The following is a 20,791-nucleotide window of genomic DNA, read 5'->3' on the forward strand; positions in this document are numbered from 1 at the left end:
TGTTTGTCTACGGGTAGTAACAGCTGTAATTGATCGATTGAAAACCGGACATTAAAATTCGTATGCACGTCTCATCGGTATATAATAAGATCTAAAACGCTTGAAAGTTATCAAAGATCCGCAATAAACTAATTTATCTGTCAAAATCAGCTGTTCTTAACGCGCTTCGTAAACAGCTGACCAAGGAAAATAACAGTGGAGATGCTGCCATCTGCAGTATTCCGCAGATATCTCGAAGTATGTAACGGGAATAAAATAATTCTGTCGCCATCTTGTAAGCCATGACACATCGTCGCTCGTCGTGCGGGTTTTGTTTCTCGAGAAGGCCTACGGAGCTTGGAATCGTTTCGGGATTCCTCAACAGTTTCAATGACTCCTCGCAGTCGTAAGTTCGACGCGACGAAGTGTTGATCAGTCGAAATCGTTCCGCCGAGACTTATTCGCGGAGCATATTATAATTTTGGACAGAGGCCGAAAGAAGGTCGGTAAATTCAATTCGCTGACTTTGTTTACATTCGGTGTGTCGGCTATTTAGCCCCCCTCCATTGACTTGATATTTGCTTTATTTACAATTACAGATCAGCTGGAATTAGATTGTTTCGAATAAGATGGGGGTTATATTCCTCGAGCATATCGGAGGCGTTCGTCTATTCTCCTGCGCTTCCTGCGACACGAATCTAACGAATCGCAGCCAATTAATCAGCACTAGATTTACGGGGGCGACCGGACGAGCCTTTTTGTTTAATAAAGTGGTAAACCTCAATTACAGGTAACTGCTCAATAGAATGGGGGTGTTTGAAGCTTCTTGATTTATATGATATGTATGAAAAAACAAAATATTTTCAATGTCAGATTACAGAATCTAATTGATTGAATAATATTTAGCGAGGTACAGGACAGAGTCATGCTAACGGGTCGACACATGGTGCGTGATGTTAGCTGCAAAAATTGTGATGCCAAACTTGGATGGGTATATGAGTTTGCAACGGATGACAACCAGCGATACAAAGAAGGCAGGGTCATCTTAGAGCGAGCGCTTGTCACTGAAAGTGATGGAATGGGCGAGAATATCTAATATTTGAGCCCACAATTGCGAGAAAAATGGTGCTGAGCGTCACAGGTAATGAGAAACTTTATTTGGCGATATATTCCTCAAAATTCATCATTACCCTAACAAAATTTGTTCGGGTTGTTGCTGTTAGCCAATGCGATGAAGGTTGTATTGATATTAGTCTGTATTACCTGTGGCAGCAAGCATCCATCCCTGTAATATATTTGTTTGACTTTAGTTAGAACTGTATGTTCACTATTATATTTATACATATATAAAGTTTAAGTTGATTCAAGTATAAAATGTGATGATTTCTTTCGATATTCTGTAACATATCTGTCACTGAGGATTTTGGGTTCCTATCTCCACTTTGAGTTCTTGTCAGAATTTGATGTTTAAAATTAAATACAGGATGTCCTAGTGCGTTTTGAGAAAACAGTAACTATTCAGAAGCCACAGATCTTAATTTTATCATTCAAGTTTCTGAGCAAACAATGCTGGAAAGAACAAAAATTTAGAAAATGAAGATACAAGACCTGAAAAAGTGACTTATATTTATTAACGTTTTTATACATATATATTATATATTATATATATATATATATATATATATATATATATATATATATATATATATATGTATGTATATGGAAATAAACGTAAATCTTAATGCAAGCATTTTGTTCGATTCGAAATATTTATTTCAATTATTTGTGGCAATTTGCGTAAAATACGATCCATAGAATATTTCATATCCAATTTATTATAGCACCAAATTAAGTTTAAACTTTACTCGCTCTCTCTCCCAAGGATCTTATCCTTCACATTGATCGCATATTTCTTTAGATATGACAAACAAGTTCCAAATTTCAGCTTCTAATACATAATAATAGAATATGAATATTGAAATTGGAATTTTTAGAGTCGATTTTTTTCTATTTTTTATTAAGCAAGATTTACAAAGTTTACAAAATTCAATTCGTAGAATGCAGAGGTAAAACAGGAACATGCTGATAGATATACAGTTATTAAAATTGTATGAATTGACGATGGATTTGGAAATTCTTAAGGCGCTCTTGAAATTCTGGCCATAAAGCACACATACATTATATGAAACGTATAATAAATTAATTTGTTTCACAAAGCAAATACACGCAATTATACGTCTGATATTGAAAATTGATTTATAATTCTAAACTTGGTCAGTTCAGTATAAATTTCTCTTGTCTAACTTTGGTGTTATAACGGTGCTATGTGGATATTTGCATCCAAATGATGAAGATAGCTGAAACAATAATGGTGCATGATTTTATTTGGGAACAGCAACAATTGTTTTATTTAATACAATAATAACAAGCATCTGGCATTGATGTCACAAGTGACGAATAGATAAGAGAGGTGCTTTAAAACGTTAGTGATAGCAATTCATTCGGTCAAATAAATTAAACATTTACCTTGGATTGTATGATTGCACCTTTGCACGCAGTATAGAGGGACCAATAAGGGAGCTCAATGTATTTAAACATTGACTAGCAGCACTAGATGTGAGTGCATTTTCACTTTCTAGTGCATAGAAAATTGAATCAAAGAAATCTTGCACTATAGATTTCGTATATTTTTTGCCAATGCTGGTACAAATAATAGGAAGTGTTTTGCACAAATTTTCTAGAAGCTGCAAATGATTGCTGTAGTGACGCAGCTTCGAAATTTCAGCGAGAAGCGGTAAAATTTCAGTCACTACGCTTGATGCAGGTCCTCCAATCATTGCTAATTCTCCAAGTAGATGTAAACACCTAACAACATTTTTTTTCAGTCGTAAATATGGCATAAAATCTACTAATGGTATAGGAAATTCTATAAAGATTATTGAACTTTTTTGATATCGTAATAATTTGGGCATTTTGTAGTAGAATAAATATTAAATACCCATCCGCTAGCTCCCATGGCTCGCTTGGTTTACGCCTCACGTGAGCCAAGTCAGTATTTCTGTTATGTTCATACATCTGTGAACAAACTCATCTGTTAGAATATCCAGATGCGAAAAAACTCATCATTTTATTAGTGTGTATGCCCAGAAATTTTTACTTACTGGTACATCATCAGTGGGATCTGCAACTTGCGGACACTTACGAGTACTTGTATAATTTGTATTTAGCTTAGAGTTAGGCTCTGAAAATAGAAGACTAGAGTCTGGCTGATTTCTGACACCATTCAATCCCGCTACCATTCTCGGCTGAATTTCAGCCAGAGCTGAAGCACCATAAGCTCTGACTGTGTTACTTAGTCCGATAGCTGCGTCTTGGCGCACACTTGCAATCGGATCTTCCAAATTCCGAAAAAACATAGGATACAAAGTGGGAAGAGCCTTTTGAGATTCTTGTGGAAAAGACTGTATCAAGCTGCCGCAAGCTAAGCACGCAGCTGAAATTTTATATGAAGATTGAATATTCAACATTAGTTTGAATCATTATGGAAACGGGACAAGTATTAAAACATATTACCATCGCGAACTGGCCAGAAATCATCTTGAAAACAAATACCAAGGGTAGATAATAGGCGCTGAACATGTGGCCGAACACATTCTGAATCAATTTTTGTTGCTAATTCTGCGATACATGAACAAGCTGCCTCTCTAACTGCATGATTATCACATTCTGTTGTCTGAATATAAAAATAAATTATCAGTTTGTGAGGAAACTAACTTCGTGCTTTAAAATGCATGTATAAAATTTACAAAACTTACCTTTATGTAATAATTGACTGTTTCGTTCACAAATCTTTCTACTAGCACTTTTCCGTCGGGACCCGTAACTTGTCTCCAGGTTTCTTGTGAATAATTTCTAACTCCCTCAGCTACGTAGTACCTAAAACAATCAGATTTGAATTGGCATTGTGAAATTCAGCTGAGTAGAAAAAAGTAAGTCCTTGATTTCACACCTGTTTAAACAAATCTTTGGTAAAAGTTCAGGATAATATGCTTCCCTAGACTTGGCCATAGGTAAGGCAACCAAAAACTTTCTAGTTGCAACACTGGCTGCCAAGCGAACTTGCGACCAGTTGTCCGATAGGCCAGATGATAAATTATGGGCAAACTCATTGCCATATGTATTGATAACAGTGTTGTCACACTCGCCATAATCTAGCAAATAATGTTTTATGATTGAATTTCTTTAAATTTCAGTTTGTGATTTTGGCAGAGAATGACGCTTACCATATTCGTCCACTGCGTTAGTAACTAAAGAAGCACAAAGATAAAATGCAGCTTCTCTAACAAAACGACAGGAGTGCTTGGTGCTCCGAAACACCAAATTCAACATCTCAGAGTCAATGAATGGTTGAAATTCATGACCACATCCTTCAGCAATATTTTGTAGACATTTTAAAGTTGTTTCTAAAGCGGTTGACGAGCCACCTGTGTCCTGATGGTCATTTATGTCGATTGAACTCTGTTTAGCGTATTATAAGAATCGGAGGGCAAACAATTTATATCTCTAATGGTGTTAATAAATTGAATTCAGAATATCCGGAGGATAACAAGTTCCTCCTGATTTTTATTGAGTCAGAGTAAGGTAATTAACTGGCTACTATCTTACTACAGCTTTACTCACCGAGCTGGATGCAATTTTATGCATAATCTGTTGCTGATCTGTATTCTGAGAATCAATTTGACTCGATAGGAGATTAACAAGGGATGTTTTTATCTCAGAATACAAGAGAGGGCCTGCTTTAGCGCAAAGTACTCCCAGTACTTCCCCTGTGACCAGAAAGTTAGCATTATACTATTGCGAGTAAAAAAGGTAAATGTGCTAGGTATGCTAAGTAACGAAACATAAACAAAACAAAAAACTAAATAAATAAGTAATTGCAAAGCGGCTCCTCTAATGTATTCTAAAATAAATGACAGTTGGTATTTTGAATACTATTACAAGGAATTAAAAATACTTTTTTGGCAAATAGCCAAAGCGACAGTTTCAAATTACATACCGGCGGCTATTCGAACTCGTGGCTCATCGTCAACTAGGTACTGCAGAGCGGTGTCCTTATATTTATTTATAAATAGTTGATCGTCTTCATTTTCTATGTTAAGATAACTAACAACTATTTTAGTGCCTAATAAGCAGCCGTATTTTGTCTCCCACGGCGCCTCTTTGTTTGTAGCTGTAGCAATTAAGGCATTTTTGAATTGTTGCACAGTACTTTGGCTCGAAGCTGGCAGTGTTTTATTTAATTCAGATATTGCCTGATCTCGCTCAAGCTTCATGGGGCTGCATAGAAGATGCAATATTTCATGCGACATTGTTGAAAACGCTGATCAAAGGTGAAATGAGTCTGAAATCGGAAGAATGAAGCCATTGGGTATTCGTTCGTAAATATGCCCGTTTATCAGGTATTCGCACAATGTGTGAAAGGCGGCAAGAACAAGGTAAATAGACTGAAAATATTGTGTACATAAAAAAAAATGAAGGTGTTAATTCAAACTTTGACAGTTGGGCACTAACCTCAAAATTATTTGTTTCTAATGAGAATAAGGCGTATTGAAGAGCACATTTCGTCTTGGAGACACCGATTTGAACCACTGAGGCTCGTACTATAAGAAAACAATATTTTACGAGCCGACAATACGGCTTCACGGAGTAAAATTCGTAAATTTTTTACGTGACAGAAGACAGGCAAGCTCCTGTGGCATTCGAACGTTTTCATTGGCTGGTGCACAGCATCTCTTCAATTCCGGGTTTCAATTCGTCGAATGTAAACGAGAAGATGGCTGCCCTAAAGTTATCAATTGCTTAGTGCGGTCACGTAGGCCAGTCGGCAGACACAAAAAACGCCTAAAATGTTGTAATACCCTATTTTCGTGAGAATTTTCTGTAATTAATCGTGAAATCAGTTATCCTCGTTACTTGGGAGACGGTAAACTTTCATATTGCATTCCATAGGCTAAGATATTAGTAAGTAACAAAGCTGGTATTCCATAAAATGATGTTTCCATCGCGTTAATGGCCGAATCAGAAAACAGTCTGATGAAAATCAGTAAATTCTTTCTACGTATAACAATGATTAGTATATCATTGTTTTTAATACGTATATCTTCAGTGGATAATAATTATTGTTGATTTTGTTATTAGCGAGCGGATTATTTTATCTAATAATACCGTCCTGTAATGTTTGTCTTTTTTTCTCTCTTTCTCGTTTTTCTTCGTCCTCTCTTTTTTTTTTTATCTTCCCTCTGCGTATCTACAACATAAATTCAACGCCCGGAGAATCTCGAAATACGATCTTATTCCCCAGACGCGTTCGTGCTTTATCTATTTTACGATATTTCAAAGATTTTCTTCTACCATTTTTCATACATATTTCGAAGAGAAAGTTGATAAACCTCTCTTATCGCACTACGGCCACGGTGCGTAAATTTCTGATGCCATTACACTCCTAGAATGGAAGGCTATAAATATACGGGGTAAACAAACTTGACCTCAGCACATTTTTATCGATGTATGTACGTGTATATGTATTTGTTGAGGTTAACCAGAATCTCTTACTGCAGTTCTGTGTACGAATAGCGTTATTCGATATTTCACGTCTTTATCTAAAGTCAGGAAAGAATGTTTGGTGAAATATCATTCGATTATTATTTTTTCCAAAAATATCCCTCTCCTTCCTATATTTTTCTTAATCATTTTGAAATGTTTTTTCTCGCGATTGCGACGCAAGTATATCAGTAAATGCAATTAATAATATTATTAAAACGATATAGAAAAACTGTTTTCATGAAATTTCGATGACAGACAGATGAATGAGTTTTCTCTCTCAGAATACAAATTACTTTCAAACATAACAAAAAAAAATACCACAAATAAGGTAACTTATAAAGATGTTACCTGATTTTTATTATTAGATAATTTTTAGCAGATCATAAAGTCATTATGTAGCATCTGTTTCAATATTACATTCACATTCGTAAATAATACTGATGACCCCTACTTTTTGCACGTCGAAATATGTTATTACTCTTGAAATATGAATTTTAATTTGTATTTCTTGTTTATTTTTCAGATCCTGGCACGGCATATTGATCAAATAGTTTTAGGAATTGAGCTATCAAGCGGCTTCCAAAGCCTGAGAAAATACAAATATAAATACTTATATAATTCGACATCAGTATATGCGTACATACATACAGACGCATCATTAATTTTCGCTCGTTATCATCGGGCAAGACTTACACAAAGTGGGGGGCATAATGAAGTGGTCTCCAGGCGCCCTATTTTGCGAACAGGTTGGAGAGCTGACACGCGTTTTTTCTCAATGGAATGAATGCGAGCAGACAGTTGTTCTCTACGCTTTATTGCGTCGCATACCAGCTGTGCAAGCGAGATTTTTGGCCCAAGCTGTGCAACATTCGCTCCATTCTGTTTCCGAGCTAAATTCGCAAGAGCTCAATGCAAACAGTCCTGGTAAATGATCCTTGCTACAAAGATTTATATTTTTCAGTTTTAAAATAGAATTAAAATCGATCAGATTTGGGTGTTTACTTTGAAATGATTATGTTGGTATATTTACTATTTTCCGTTAACATTTTTTGTATTGCTTTATTACAGGGTTCATCAATTCTTTGCTGTCTGAAACAACAGAGACTGCTATTAATCAACTTTTGACTCATCTTCCGCTGCTGCGTCCCGGAAATTCAGAGTGCAAGCAGTGTTACTTAGTCGCTATACCAGAGCTGGTAAGTCACTGTGTCAGCACTGGACAATACACGGAGCAGACTCAACAGCTCCTGAGTTACACCTTGATTCATCCAGCAATAACAAGTCAAGATAGGCGGTCGCTAACCCAGTGGTTGAGGCACCTTGAAGAACGTATCAGTGGCACACCCCCTATTCACAGCCTCGAAGAATACACCACGACAACTCCCAGGTCAATCACGTGAACAATCTCACGTACTTTTGTATCCTTAGAGAAATAAATGGTAAAAATTGTGCTCTTTGAAAGGTATTTCAAGTAGTTTCTTCTGTGTTTATAGATGGGATAACATTTGGCCACGTACCGCAAAGCAGCACCAGCACCAACAACAGCAACAGCAGAACGAATCATCTAACATATTTGGTACTCATCCAACATCTACGTTCAATCTACAGTATCCATCTCCTGTCGCTAGACAACGTCGCTCAAATAGTCTTACACCACCAATTGCTGCTCATCATCTAGATGTGGTTGATCGTTCGAATAATACAACTACCATGAACAGGCACAAGCCACGCAGTTTCAGCGTGTCTGGCGAACATGCTGGTAATTCGTCGCGATGTATATCTATTAAGGCTACTGTGGTTTCGTTTGTTGTGGCCAAGCAGGTGGTTCGAAATTTGGAACGTATTTAATAAAAACCGAATTTTCTTTGTTCGTTTCTACAGGAAGTTTACTTGGATTAGGTCCTCTCAGCCCCCAAAGTTCTTGTGCTAGTAGCGGCAGTGAAGGCCGTTTAGACGAAGCATCTACACGAACAGTGGCCAGTGGTATGAAAGGTGTGTTTGCTTCATTCCTTTTCCATGTGTATAGCAGCTTTAATTTTTTTGCGGATGTCAATTAATACTGTTATTTCTTCTCCGTATCATATTAGATGTAGCTGCTTGGTTGAAAACGTTGAGACTACACAAGTACAGTTACTTATTTACCACTTTGAGTTATGAGGAGATGCTGGAGCTCACTGAGGAACGATTGGCCGAGCAAGGTGTGACTAAGGGTGCCAGACATAAGTTGGCACTATCCATTGCCAAGTTACAGCAACGCCACCCAACTCTGTTAGCACTGGAACGAGATTTACTTCAACCAAATCGGGAGTCTAACCAACAAGCTTCCTTCTCCCACGGGCAAGGCATAATTGCTAATGCATTGGATGAATTGAAAGTTATTATAGCCACGCCCATGAAACCCAGTCAAGAAAATGATCCCTCAGATATTCCGGCACAGTTCACCAAAGTTATGGGTAAACGTATGTATACTTGGCAGATATGTTCATTAAAAAAAAGTCTCAGGTATGTTAATTTATAGCGTAACGAAATTTTTATATTTTCTGCTCGCAGTGTGCAGTCGTTTGGCTTTAGAAAGCATGGATGAAGGGATACTGCTAAACTGTGTTACTGTTCTGGAGAAGGTCTTGCAGCACGACTCTTTTACTCCTAATCAAAAAGAAAAAATTCAGCAGTGGCGCAATAGACTTGGAAATCCCAGACCCACTCCCAAGTAAGTATGGGTGAAGTAAACAATTAACTTGAGGGCTCTTTCTTATTTTGTATATTTTTATCATGAATTTTCATCTATACGTAATACATATTATTGCGTTCCAACCAACAGGTGGCAGCATAACTATGGCTACAACAGAAGATATTGTAACCCTTCGCAGCATAATCCGCACAATAGAAAGCCGAGTCTGAATTTGGCCCATGTTAACAATGGTCATGCACACGGCAACACGTTTGCATTGAGTCCACATAGAAACAGCATTTCAACTCCGTACCTTCAGAACAATCAAAATCAGAGCCTTACTCAGACTCAAAACAGTTTGCATCCGCTGCATGTTGCTGAGAAAAGACCTAGCTTACAGGAAACCAGTTTGGAGGTAAGGAATTTATACATTTTGTTCGAAGGAAGACTTGTCTAGCATAAAATGTAATAGTAGAGACCAAAATTTGTTCAACTTGTTTGTAAATTTTAGCAGCTGCAAAAAAGTTTACAACGCACGTACAGCGCTCCAAGAGATAATTTTCTGAGCCACTCAATGAGTCCATCGGAGACAACAGATCCTGAAATAAATTCGCGCCTTGAATCTCTCTGCCTGCGAATGACTGAGCAAGCCATTGGCGGTTTCGGTGAGGCCTAGTCCGTAATTATCATCATCGCAAAAGTAGTAAGTCTATATTATGATTGATTATTACTATAACGTAGTTAATTAGTATTACGGTTTAATCTATTAACTAATGATGCGGTGTCTTACTTTGGTAGCTCATTTCATAAAGTAATATTGAACTGACTGATCAAAATAGTTGCTAGAGTTAATTAATAAGCACGCACGAACGGACGCGTACTGGCCCACTCAAATATGATAATTGTACAAATGTCCAAAATTTGTGACAGAAATTGTTGGAATCGCAATTTTTTTTCCTTAAACAGTGAACGGGTTTTCATCATTATTTGTAAATCATATTTTTATTACACTGTAATTGTATTATTTACGAATCGACAGAATTTGGCAAGCCAAATGCTATTAGAAAGATAGATTCTTTCCCTTACTATCTATTTACTGTAAACTATATAGACGTATATAATAACGGCATATGTGTATATATGTATGTATATAGTACAAATATATGTGCATACATATATACATCCATACGCATGTTAATAATGAAAATGAAAAAAAAAGAATTGTAAAATACAAAAATCAGCTGTGCGTTATATTGCAATATTGTTTTGTGTTATCCATTTCGGGAAATGGAATCTTCTGATTTTAAGCGCTGAAAAGCATTAGGCGATTGCGTGATGCAATTCATTTTAATCAACGGACTGATTTTAACTTTTATTATTTGTGTTTGTAGAATTTGATACTTGAAGCCCTAATAATCTGCACCATAATGTGCAAGTCCCCATTTTTTTCAGTCGGACTGTCGGTAGAATATTAGCAGCATTGTGTTAAGTACTGTGTTTTCAACTTCTTGGAAGAAACACACAATTTTATATTATGTGGGATGAGACTGTGAAGCTAGATTGCTGGCATGTCCAAAGAATCATGTCATTTGCATCTCGATGATAGTGTTTGTCATATTTGACGCTTTAGGCTTGATTTTATGCTGAAAATTAATTGATGAATTTTTTTATAAACTCTTAGATAAGGACAACAATTGAAATTGACATGTGAAACTTTATATAGTGATGAATAGTTAGTAGCAATATATGTGACAAATGCTATCCAACGATAAAAGGTTTAGACTAATAATCATTGACTCAATCTAGAACATTAAGAAAATACATTTTGAAATACCTGGAAATTAGGGGATACACTGCAATGCAGTCTAGCTTTTATGCTTAAAATCTGTCGCTTCTGATTCTAGTTGTGAGTATAAAAAGAATATTTTTATTTCTTGTTTTTTAAATTCAATAATCATCTAATGATAATAAAACAGACGGCGTTTCGCGACGATATCTTAGCGATGTTTTCATCCAAACAAAATCTACTAACGCTATTCTTAATTAAGTAAATCGATGAGTAAATAATTAATTGACTAATTAGTTGATTGAATCATTCACTATGATTAAAAAAAAAAAAAAAAAAAAAAAAACGAAAGACTGACAATTTCACGCGTTTCGGTAGCTAAGCATAAAATGAAAAAAAAAACAAAAAAAAAAAACTTATATCCTGACTAAGCGAGACTTCTCTTTCTTTAACGTCCTACGTACGCGTGAATGAAACAATTGGAAGACTGCGGAAGGAAAAACCTGTCAAAATAATTAAAAGAATTAGAGAGAAAGGAAGTAATCTTATAATTTAGACTAATTGATTGAAACATTATATTCTATTATATATTAATCAACGTAAGGTTACGTGGTAATTGTTGGTACAGCTTTGTTAATGGATAATTAGCACCTATATCTGTGCATGATTTACGTTTCTATAACGTCATTCGTCTGATAATGATTGATGGGTGGTTTGAAATCTAAAGTGTATAACACACTACTGACATTGACATTACCTGCAACACGCCTATCCGTGGGCTGCATTGAATGAATTTTATATATTAGTGGACGAAAACAAGTACAGAAAAAAATTGAAAAAAAAAAAAAAAAAAAAACAAAAAAGAAACTTGAAAAAAAAAAATTATTTGACAAGTATGATGTTGTCGATACTATTGACATGTAACAAAAGCTATCTCTTTATAAAGACTAGTGCACAAATGAAGGAGAGTACACAGAAGAGTCGTTAGGATGTTGCTGAGTACGTAGCGAATTGAAGTTTTTAGAATAATTGTAAACTGTAGGTAATTTTCTCTCACTTGGTTATGGTGAAAAACAGTAGCTAAAAGTAAAAATAATGTTTGGTCGCTACGTACTGCGATGAAATTGGTCTGCAGTGCTGTGAGAATAGTTATTGGCAGAGCTATGCCGAGCAATTTTCTGGAGTACACTTAAGCATTTGAGATAGGAAAATTAGAATGAAATATTTAATTTTTACACTCAGTTTGTTCGTTTGGTTCTTTTAAACTATCATTAATATAATTATTGCAAATCTTTTTTTTTATCAAGAAATTCGATGACACTAAACGGGCTCATTACATGTATACATATGCAATCCCACACATACTACAATACATGCACGAATACACGTACTTGTAATATTTACGAGTTCTGAGATGATTAAAAGCTAGTCAAACGATACGTTCTATCAGCTAACTACATTGTTATTATTATTTTTTTTTTCTTCTCCTTTATCATGAAACTGTGCATCCTACATTTTGAACGAGACGTCTTGTATACAATACATATTATTATTATTATACTGTAAACATGAGAGAATAGAAGAAAATATATTAAAAAAAAAAAAGAAGAAGACTGCTCCTATGCTATTTCTGCAATTAATTATGTCATTGTATAAGTAATCGACAAAAAAAAAAACACTAATCTATGAAGGCAGGACCTAACTAAACAGAGAATGTGAGAGACTTTATTTGCAAAAAAAGAAAAAAAGTATATGAAATGATACCACACTGCTGACTGGTCGGATATTTTCACTTAATATTTGTAAATTTTATAATTATAATTATTATTATCATTATCATTAATATTATTATTTTTATTAATATTATTAAACAGTCTTCGTTCAACGATATCATAACCACGAGTTAGATTAATGATCCTAGATCACGTGTAATGCACGGAAGAAAAGTGCTTAGTTGCGTAGCCGCCTAAAATATGTTACGAGCAACGATTTTGTCTCATTTCGACAGTGTTCTCAATCATTTACATAAATGGCGACCATTATTATTCTTACTACTATTATTAATATTATTATTATTGTATTGAAATGAATTATTACACATGCATATACATATATCCACGCAGATATATACAGTATACATACCGCCACATATATTATATATATACAATATATGTATGGAGAATTCCATGCAAACTCAACCTACCATCAGAAGTGACATTTGTAATTTGGTCCTAATGTCTTAAATCTTTTTGCATTCTGTGAAAAAGAGCTCCATGATTTTCTTCGAATTTTTTTATTCACCTGTTCACGAGTTGTGAATTTTTCAAAATATGAGATGTTGTTTTCTCGAATGCCCAAAATTTCTTTCTATTTTTTCAGAATTTCTTAGAATTATCTAAATTTGAAAAGAAAAACCTAATATGAAAAGACTTACAATCTTATGATATAAGCATGATTTTTAATATCTCATCAAATAAAATATCAATAAAAAATTACAAACGGAGGTAATCGAAAATCATGAAAATAATAAACCGGTATTAAGAAGAAAAATTTTATTCTTAAATATTTTTGTCTTACTTTTGTTGTCGTTTAAATATTTTACTTCAGTTACTTTTGTTTAAGCTAGAATTCACTCTCATTGTTAGAGTTTTAGCCTTTGAATATCAAATATTGAGAGCGTCGGTTGTTTTTCATAATTTTCAATTGTTGAAAGCTTAAGTTTGATGCTTTAAGTTTAAGTAAATTAGCTCTTTTTATAGCCCATTCGTATAATTCTTGCGAGGTTGAAATTTGTTCATTGAATGGCAACTGAAGACTAGCTCGTGCAGCAGCACTATATGCAAAGCCTAAAACTATAACAGGCACTCAAAAATTTCATTGCGTCATTCCAAACACAGATGGATCTCTAACGACGAGAGTGATCTCTAGCTCAAACGAGAATCACTCATTTCAAAATATTTAAACGACAACAAAAGTAAAAAAAAAATATTTAAGAATAAAAATTTTGTCCCATTACAGATTTATTATTTTCATGATTTCCGATTACATTCATTTGTAATTTTTTATTGATATTTTATTTTATAAGACATTAAAAATCATATTTGTATCATACTAATTGTAAGTCATAAAATATTGGTTGTTTTTTTCAAATTTCGATAATTTTAAAAAATTCTCAAAAATAGAAATAATCGTTTACCCACGACGGGATCAGGCCGAACATTTGCGAAATAAGTCTTTTTTTTTGGAGAAGTTAAAAAAAAACAGTGAAGGGTACAAACAATGTTCAAAATCAGATTTTAATATATGAGTGGAAAAAATGTGGTGAATAATTTTTTGATATATTTTGCATCAAATTATTGACAACTTCATTGAAAAACACACAATTTGAGAAAATAATATTGAAATTGATGCATTTTTGAAAAAGTTATATGCAGTTCAGAAGAATTTTAAATTTTGAAAAATTCACATCCCGTGAACAGCTGGATAAAAAAATTGGAAAGAAATCATGTACCTCTTTTTCACGGAGATGAAAAAATTAGAACCAAATTAAAAATGGCAATTTCGATGGTATGTTGAGTTGGCATGGAATGCCCCAAAGATAAGTCGTACTTTAGAATGTGGCGTTTTCGACCGGACATTTGTAATTCTATACCTTACAATAATACATACCTATACATCTACAGATTTTATTTTGAAACAGAGCAGCTTCAGTTAATTGATCGAATTTTTGTGCGAACATCTAAATTTTTATTGAATATAAATGAATAAATAACTATCTGTATCTATCACTTATTTAAGTACACATGGATATAATGATGTGCAACAAGTGAACAGTCGCAAACGCACTTCTGCAAAATTAGTCAAATAAGCTGGACAACTTGTAAAAATGCAATTTTTGTACTGTTGAAAACACGAAAAAAGAAAATATTGGAAAACATGCAAAAAAAAAAAAAAAATAAAGGGACGAACATTATTCAAATAGTCGAAGGGTACACTGAAATTGTAACGTGAAAGAACATTTTTCAATAAAAATACAGACAGAAAAAAATGAATAAGAAAAACTTTTTATATGCAATAATTGTATCTTAGACGTAGATAATGAACGTTTCTATTTGTATAGAAAGTCACGGGGATAACTGCGTTATCTGAATTTGTATGTCATCAAAACAGTTTTATATAATGTTACAAAAGAAGATATAATAATAAAATTTACGTCGTATTGTGCGTATTCGAATATTGGGAATTTTCGATTATTCTTACTATTACGATTCAATGAAGTCCGTAATCGTAGTCGAAATCGTAGTGATCGTAGTATGCGAACGGTTCTGCGATACTGTTGATTTCAACGTGCTCAATATTATTTGACGTGTACGGATCTGTAAAATATTTTCACCAATAATTTTCACGATTCCGTGTATATTTTGTCATTGGTAATTTAAATCAATTTTATTTCAAGTTAACTATAACTCGGACATTTGTATCGTCTTACCATTGTCAGAAGCGAATAGAAGATCGTTAGTACCGTCAACGATCACAAACGGCGCTGGTTTTGTAGGCGAAACTTGATACTGGAATTCTAAATAGAAAACGAAACAATAACAAGCAAACTTGCGTTACGGACGTAGATTCAAAGTCACCCCGCACTGTGTTCGTAGTAAACACGATCAAGTTCGAGTTTACGGCGCGTTATCGCTCTGCCCGGAATCGAGCCGGTTTCAGTCTTATTTTGTGTGCGGTCGGATCCGGATCTGTCCAAATTTCTTACCGTGAATATGGTGTGTCGCAGTGTGAGGCTTGTGCTGATTTTCTATGTTTACATTTTGGTAGCTAGTCGCACCGTGGCCGTGATTAACCGTGTGCAAGTTCGGAAAGTTATTCTCCTGCAAGGTGTGATCATCGATACTTCGGATAATTCTTCCGGCCCTCGAAGCAGCGATCATCATCATCATCATCGTGCACAACTGAAAGGTATAATATCAATGCGAACATGCTTCTAGTTTTTACAACCTTGCCTTTGTAAACATGTACGACTGATAGTAATTATGACTTGTCTTATAAATTTACGGACAATCACTCACTAATAATTTCATAACGATGCAGCTGCAGTAATTTTACCCCGCGATGATAACTTTGCGAATATCTTTCTTCTACTGAGAAAAATCTTCCCGTAACGAGCCGTTTTATGCAGTCTGTTTGTTAGGAAATTTCGTAACACCATGGGAACGAAACGTATGTACCTACCTTACACCAAGTGTATTTCTATGTTACTCGAGTCGTGAAATCGTTGCTCTATCCGCACGCCTATGGGAAACATACCGTAGAATGGGCCCCTTGCATAATATTTTACGCAAATTGGGATCACTCGCAGTGCGTACAAAAGACCTTGTGAATAATATTATAGTATAGATTCTGGTAAGTTCGAAGAGAATTTTTTTTTTATTGTCAACGATTCAAAGCGTTTGCCCGAAGCTTGCTTCGTCGAGGCAACTTCGAGTTTGAAAAATGGACAGGTTTTAACGTGTTGTAAAATAATTTGAACAGACGAGTAACAAAAACAAGGACTCGCATTCGTGTTTAAGCGTTCAAAGTGACTAATTTTTCGCCGTTTAATTCATTTCTTTGAAACAATTAAATACTGAAAACCTTTCGCAAGATTGCCGCGAGAATTCACCGGCTAAATTATTATCAAACGTTGTGAAAGAGCGCTTGTTTCACGTATGTAGGTATATACGTCATGTATAATTAATGACGGATACTTTGCTCCGCAATCGGATACTTACCTTCGTTATACACTCTCAACGATTTAACGCAACGATTGCGCTATCTTGCGTACGATCTTGATTCGCACCTAGAAATACCGTGAAAACTCATCCTTTATTTTCGCGTTCTTGACCCATTTGTAATTTCTTGCATATATACCTACTTCGAAATAGGAACAATGTTCAGGGTGAGAAAGTGTTCTATGTGTAAATATCTTTTTATTAGTTGAATTACGTGTACATTATCCAATATTGATTTCATTGCAAAAATTACAATTAGCAAACAGCCCATATTTAGACTACGTGTTAATTCGCCTTCAATTAATGTTGCTCGAAGAAAACCGAATGTATAAAGCCCGTTGGACTGGTTCATTTATGGCAAGGTTGATTAACATTGACGATTCTTGACTGATAATGTCCTCCGACCGCGTAATCAACTCGTGGCGTAACAGGTGATACATGATGTTGCGCGTAGTGAACAACCGCATTCTGCACCGCAGGTTGATGAATTTTTACCGGAATGTGAACTATCGGTTGGTGTACAATTGGCTGATGGATTTTCGGCGCCACGTGAACCACGGGTTGATGGATCTTTTGAACGTAATTAACCATCGACTGGTGCACCGGTTGATGTATTTTCTGCACGTAATGCAGCATCGGCTTATGATAGTTTGGGGCGTATTGAAGCATTGGCTGGTGAGCATTCTGCACGATTGGCTGATGTATGTTTACGTAAGAAATCCGAGGTTGATGCATTTTCTCGCAGTCAGCATGCGGCGACGCTGCTGCAGAAACCTTGACGATTGGTTGTTGGGCTGTTTTATAAACAATACCCGGGCTGGTTTGCTTGTTCGTGTGAGCTGGGGTGAAATAGATCGGTTTAGGTTGTGTCAGGTGTTTTGGAGGCAGGTAAGAGATCTGTTGGAACACCTGCTTCGGGTAATAGGACTGCGTTTGCATCGGCGGTTTGATCGTCGGTTTACTGGGAACAACGAACATTCCCAAATGCTTACTATCTTCGCATGGAATCTCTTTGACAAGCGGCGTTTTTACCGGGTGAATAAGCTGCACTGGCTGAATATGCTGAATCGGCTTCACGTAAGAAATCGGCTGCTCTTTTACAGTCGGAGCGTAAATCGGCTGCTGGATGTACTGAACCTGGTGTTTGGCTTCAACGTTGTACGCTTCGTGATGTACTGCCGGTCTCTGAATCGTCTGGTAGATCATTTTCGGAATCACTGGTTTTTGGTATTCCGCTGTTACCACCTTCGGCGTCTGGTGATAAGTCGGAATTATCAAAGGACTGTGATACGTTTGCGGTACGTGGTGGGTGGAAACTCCAGATGCAGGGGGTAAGGAACACGGCGATGATACTCCGTGGTTAAGGTATCGTTTCAGTTTCAAACTCATCCCCTCCGTCTCTTCCTTCGTGTTAGACATCATATCCGGTGAACCTCGGGCTCCGAGTCTCTCGAAGAAGATCCCCGAAAGCCCCAGAAGGCACATGATCTATCGCGAATGAAAGAGAACGCTTTATTGAAAAAAAATATATACTTATATTTCTTCTATACTAAATTAGGGGTAACGATATGCTTTTTACTAGATTATTCAAATTTTTTCTTAGCAACTTTCAGTCCGAGCGATTATATCCCGGGTGTATAATTGCGAACGCTGATGGGAGTAAACGAAAAATCTTCAAGAGATTCGCTCTTACCAGTAGCCTAAACATGGCTGTCGAATGGAATGGAAACTTGAGACGAGCGATGGTTTAAAAGATAGACGAGACGAAGAGCTGGACTAGGAGCTTAAGATACGCGTCTCGTTATTTTATAAACTTGCGCGTTGGTCAGCAGGCGTGGTACTAGTCGAATGAAATCTCACGGAATTCCCTTATCCAGAGCAAAAAGTTGCCCCAACATCTGACGCAACGTGTCATACGCCGCGACGACGTGTATGTAGGTATTTCCTGAACACGATTCGTGTACTGGTCAAGCCCATATACGTTTCCTTGCAGTTTCACATTAGTGTCATAGCGTCGTAGATATGTTGCCGCCGTTTACTTATGCGACTTGGAAAACAAATAGAAAAGTACAAGAATAATTGTGCGACCTATAACAGTAGGCTTGATTGCGTTATAAGTATACCTGGTTCGTTAAATGACTTGTTCATTCGTATGTTTGGGAGTGATCAGAAGGAAATGCGCGTGGATTGAAATCAGCTCGTTATAAATCGTATAGAAAAAAATGATTTATTCTAAAAACATAACGAGAACAACGAAAACATTAACAACAAGAAAATGTATGTACAGTATGAGTATTTAATTGCGATTCCAAGATCGGGTACCACGTGATTTTTTTATTCTTCTTTCTCTTTCTTTTTGGCAATTAGCGTCGATCGTTGAACGTAAATCTGCGCGCGGATCAGTGCTTCCAGCCTCCGTGTCCTTTGCTGCTTTGGTGATGGAAGACGTGCTTGTATACCGGTACGTGGACGGCGTACGGCTTCGGGATTGGTACCGGGAAATGTTTTTCTACGGTGACAGGATACGGTTTTTCAACAACGTACGGGACCTGAAAGACAATTTTTTACTCGTGAATTTCAGAGAGAGCAAGAAAAGGAAGTAAAAAAATCTAGTCCAGTACTCGCTTGTATCGCAGACTGAATCATGCGTGCGGCTCGATTGTCCGTCTGACCATATCGCCTACGTTACTACTTACGCCCGGATATGATCACTGCTGTTTATAATGGGTATAAATACTGAGCGATCTGCGGACTCTCACGATCGTTAGAAAGGAGAACGGAATTGACTTTGGTGTGTAGTCATTTTTGAGAATTACAATTGGCGATGTGTTACCTTCTTTTCCACGACGTAAGGCTCCGGTTTTTCTACCGGTATTTCAACGTGCTTGATAACTTCGACGGGAACTGGGTGCGGAACCTGTACTTGGACTTGGTAAGGCTGCGGAATCGGGACTTTGATGTGCTGGGGAACGGCGACTGGCACCGGATGCGGTATTGGGATGGCATATTTTTTGTATATCGGTATCTCGACTGGTTTCGAGGTTTCGTGGTACGTCGTTCCGCCGTGCCCGTGTTCTTCTTCGCCGTAATGACTGGCCGAAGCTAGCCCCACTATCGTTGCCAATATCTAAATTCAACCAGACAAATGATGGTCACCCTCCTTTTTCTCACTCCAAAATTCATTTACCGATTTTGAGTTTTGAGTTGGGAATAAGTATAAAAAAAAAAAAAAGTATATAAAAATAAAAGTGAAACTAAATTTTTCTCTCTCTCTTTCACGCGCCGGAGCTACGTGCAGTTACTACTTACAAAAATCTTCATGGTCCTGATGTCGGATCAGGTGTGTGTGGTGTGTTTCGACTACACGAGGAACCTTATTGCACTTCGCTTCGGTCCGCGATGCTTTGATGCTTTCAAAGTCACGGCCATCATTTATATACTGCCGCTACTTTCTCCCTTCTCTCGGAGGCTGTTCCATGTTATTATGATTTCATTCCGATATTGGGGATTGAACGGTACTGCTAGAAATATTCCAAATTGGTGCAGGATTGTTGCATGTATTAATTTCAACGTGACCGCTTCAACCTCGTTAATCTAATTAGATCGAATGTTCGTTTTTTTTTTTTTTTTTGTTTAATTTCACACTAAAATATTAACAGTACCCATCTGATTCCACGTATGTGTATAGAAATTGCGGCTTCCTTGGCTGTACGTATTTTTTATTTTAAATACTAAATTAAAAATTTAATTTCCCGGAAGAGGTTTTATACTGTGTCAATACCTTGATAGAAATTTGGTGTTATTTATGCAAACTAGATAGACCATCCGAAAAACTGTCGTAACAGGCTAATCAATTCTATCACTCGGCGAAAGAAAGTGAGCGCTGTTCCACGTTCGCGATTGTAATTGATAGGTTTTCTACGTTTCCTGGTAGATATAATAACCCGCAGAAAACTGTCGCTACAATAAAAT

General features: G+C 36.3%; 6 protein-coding genes across 9 annotated transcripts; 2 read left to right on the plus strand and 4 right to left on the minus strand.

Moving 5' to 3' along the window:
• The first annotated feature begins 261 nt into the window (after positions 1-261).
• On the plus strand, positions 262-1,349 carry LOC124308133 (protein yippee-like 5). Its single transcript, XM_046770521.1, has 3 exons — positions 262-481; positions 579-769; positions 886-1,349. Exons 2-3 carry the CDS (start codon positions 609-611, stop codon positions 1,073-1,075), a joined length of 351 nt encoding a protein of 116 aa, XP_046626477.1. The 5' UTR covers positions 262-481; positions 579-608; the 3' UTR covers positions 1,076-1,349.
• Positions 1,350-1,987: 638 nt separating this feature from the next.
• On the minus strand, positions 1,988-5,725 carry LOC124308122 (uncharacterized). Its single transcript, XM_046770503.1, has 11 exons — positions 5,551-5,725; positions 5,036-5,380; positions 4,660-4,805; positions 4,263-4,470; positions 3,989-4,190; positions 3,795-3,915; positions 3,553-3,712; positions 3,141-3,472; positions 2,978-3,054; positions 2,506-2,844; positions 1,988-2,336 (listed from the first exon to the last, which is right to left on the minus strand). The coding sequence occupies exons 2-11, from the start codon at positions 5,346-5,348 to the stop codon at positions 2,291-2,293; spliced, it is 1,944 nt and encodes a 647-aa protein (XP_046626459.1). The 5' UTR covers positions 5,349-5,380; positions 5,551-5,725; the 3' UTR covers positions 1,988-2,290.
• Positions 5,726-5,817: 92 nt separating this feature from the next.
• Positions 5,818-11,873, plus strand: LOC124308123 (protein Smaug homolog 1). Of its 4 annotated transcripts, none has more exons than XM_046770504.1 (9): positions 5,818-5,962; positions 7,106-7,506; positions 7,651-7,969; positions 8,076-8,341; positions 8,464-8,574; positions 8,670-9,041; positions 9,133-9,292; positions 9,404-9,668; positions 9,765-11,873. In XM_046770504.1, the coding sequence occupies exons 2-9, from the start codon at positions 7,293-7,295 to the stop codon at positions 9,927-9,929; spliced, it is 1,872 nt and encodes a 623-aa protein (XP_046626460.1). In that variant the 5' UTR covers positions 5,818-5,962; positions 7,106-7,292; the 3' UTR covers positions 9,930-11,873. The 4 variants fall into 4 exon arrangements, with proteins under 4 accessions (XP_046626460.1, XP_046626462.1, XP_046626464.1 ...); XM_046770506.1 differs by having other exon boundaries at positions 9,768-11,873; XM_046770508.1 differs by having other exon boundaries at positions 8,464-8,565.
• A 2,321-nt stretch (positions 11,874-14,194) lies between these two features.
• LOC124308132 (uncharacterized) lies at positions 14,195-16,306 on the minus strand. Its single transcript, XM_046770520.1, has 4 exons — positions 16,118-16,306; positions 15,805-16,000; positions 15,529-15,615; positions 14,195-15,415 (listed from the first exon to the last, which is right to left on the minus strand). Exons 1-4 carry the CDS (start codon positions 16,127-16,129, stop codon positions 15,309-15,311), a joined length of 402 nt encoding a protein of 133 aa, XP_046626476.1. The 5' UTR covers positions 16,130-16,306; the 3' UTR covers positions 14,195-15,308.
• An 861-nt stretch (positions 16,307-17,167) lies between these two features.
• On the minus strand, positions 17,168-18,304 carry LOC124307983 (early nodulin-75). Its single transcript, XM_046770235.1, has one exon. The coding sequence runs from the start codon at positions 18,302-18,304 to the stop codon at positions 17,168-17,170; it is 1,137 nt and encodes a 378-aa protein (XP_046626191.1).
• An 852-nt stretch (positions 18,305-19,156) lies between these two features.
• Positions 19,157-20,255, minus strand: LOC124308131 (mantle protein-like). Its single transcript, XM_046770518.1, has 3 exons — positions 20,129-20,255; positions 19,653-19,946; positions 19,157-19,368 (listed from the first exon to the last, which is right to left on the minus strand). The coding sequence occupies exons 1-3, from the start codon at positions 20,138-20,140 to the stop codon at positions 19,219-19,221; spliced, it is 456 nt and encodes a 151-aa protein (XP_046626474.1). The 5' UTR covers positions 20,141-20,255; the 3' UTR covers positions 19,157-19,218.
• Between the last annotated feature and the right edge of the window lie 536 nt (positions 20,256-20,791).

The sequence above is a fragment of the Neodiprion virginianus genome, chromosome 6 (assembly GCF_021901495.1).
Source record: "Neodiprion virginianus isolate iyNeoVirg1 chromosome 6, iyNeoVirg1.1, whole genome shotgun sequence".
Classification (NCBI taxonomy): domain Eukaryota; kingdom Metazoa; phylum Arthropoda; class Insecta; order Hymenoptera; family Diprionidae; genus Neodiprion; species Neodiprion virginianus.

What these genes read in the sequence shown, in the direction of transcription:
- LOC124308133 (XM_046770521.1), top strand. Translation starts at nt 609, where the DNA reads ATGGGGGTTATATTCCTCGAGCATATCGGAGGCGTTCGTCTATTCTCC. An exon ending in GTGGTAAACCTCAATTACAG is followed by an intron (nt 770 to 885) that starts GTAACTGCTCAA and finishes AATAATATTTAG; the next exon opens with CGAGGTACAGGACAGAGTCA.
- LOC124308122 (XM_046770503.1), bottom strand. Translation starts at nt 5,348, where the DNA reads ATGTCGCATGAAATATTGCATCTTCTATGCAGCCCCATGAAGCTTGAG. An exon ending in CAGTCAATTATTACATAAAG is followed by an intron (nt 3,713 to 3,794) that starts GTAAGTTTTGTA and finishes TTTTATATTCAG; the next exon opens with ACAACAGAATGTGATAATCA. An exon ending in GTGCAATCATACAATCCAAG is followed by an intron (nt 2,337 to 2,505) that starts GTAAATGTTTAA and finishes TTATTGTTTCAG; the next exon opens with CTATCTTCATCATTTGGATG.
- LOC124308123 (XM_046770504.1), top strand. Translation starts at nt 7,293, where the DNA reads ATGAAGTGGTCTCCAGGCGCCCTATTTTGCGAACAGGTTGGAGAGCTG. An exon ending in GCTCAATGCAAACAGTCCTG is followed by an intron (nt 7,507 to 7,650) that starts GTAAATGATCCT and finishes GCTTTATTACAG; the next exon opens with GGTTCATCAATTCTTTGCTG. An exon ending in AATCCCAGACCCACTCCCAA is followed by an intron (nt 9,293 to 9,403) that starts GTAAGTATGGGT and finishes TCCAACCAACAG; the next exon opens with GTGGCAGCATAACTATGGCT.
- LOC124308132 (XM_046770520.1), bottom strand. An exon ending in TGCGACACACCATATTCACG is followed by an intron (nt 15,616 to 15,804) that starts GTAAGAAATTTG and finishes TTTTCTATTTAG; the next exon opens with AATTCCAGTATCAAGTTTCG. An exon ending in TCTATTCGCTTCTGACAATG is followed by an intron (nt 15,416 to 15,528) that starts GTAAGACGATAC and finishes AATATTTTACAG; the next exon opens with ATCCGTACACGTCAAATAAT.
- LOC124307983 (XM_046770235.1), bottom strand. Translation starts at nt 18,304, where the DNA reads ATGTGCCTTCTGGGGCTTTCGGGGATCTTCTTCGAGAGACTCGGAGCC.
- LOC124308131 (XM_046770518.1), bottom strand. An exon ending in CTTACGTCGTGGAAAAGAAG is followed by an intron (nt 19,369 to 19,652) that starts GTAACACATCGC and finishes ATTGTCTTTCAG; the next exon opens with GTCCCGTACGTTGTTGAAAA.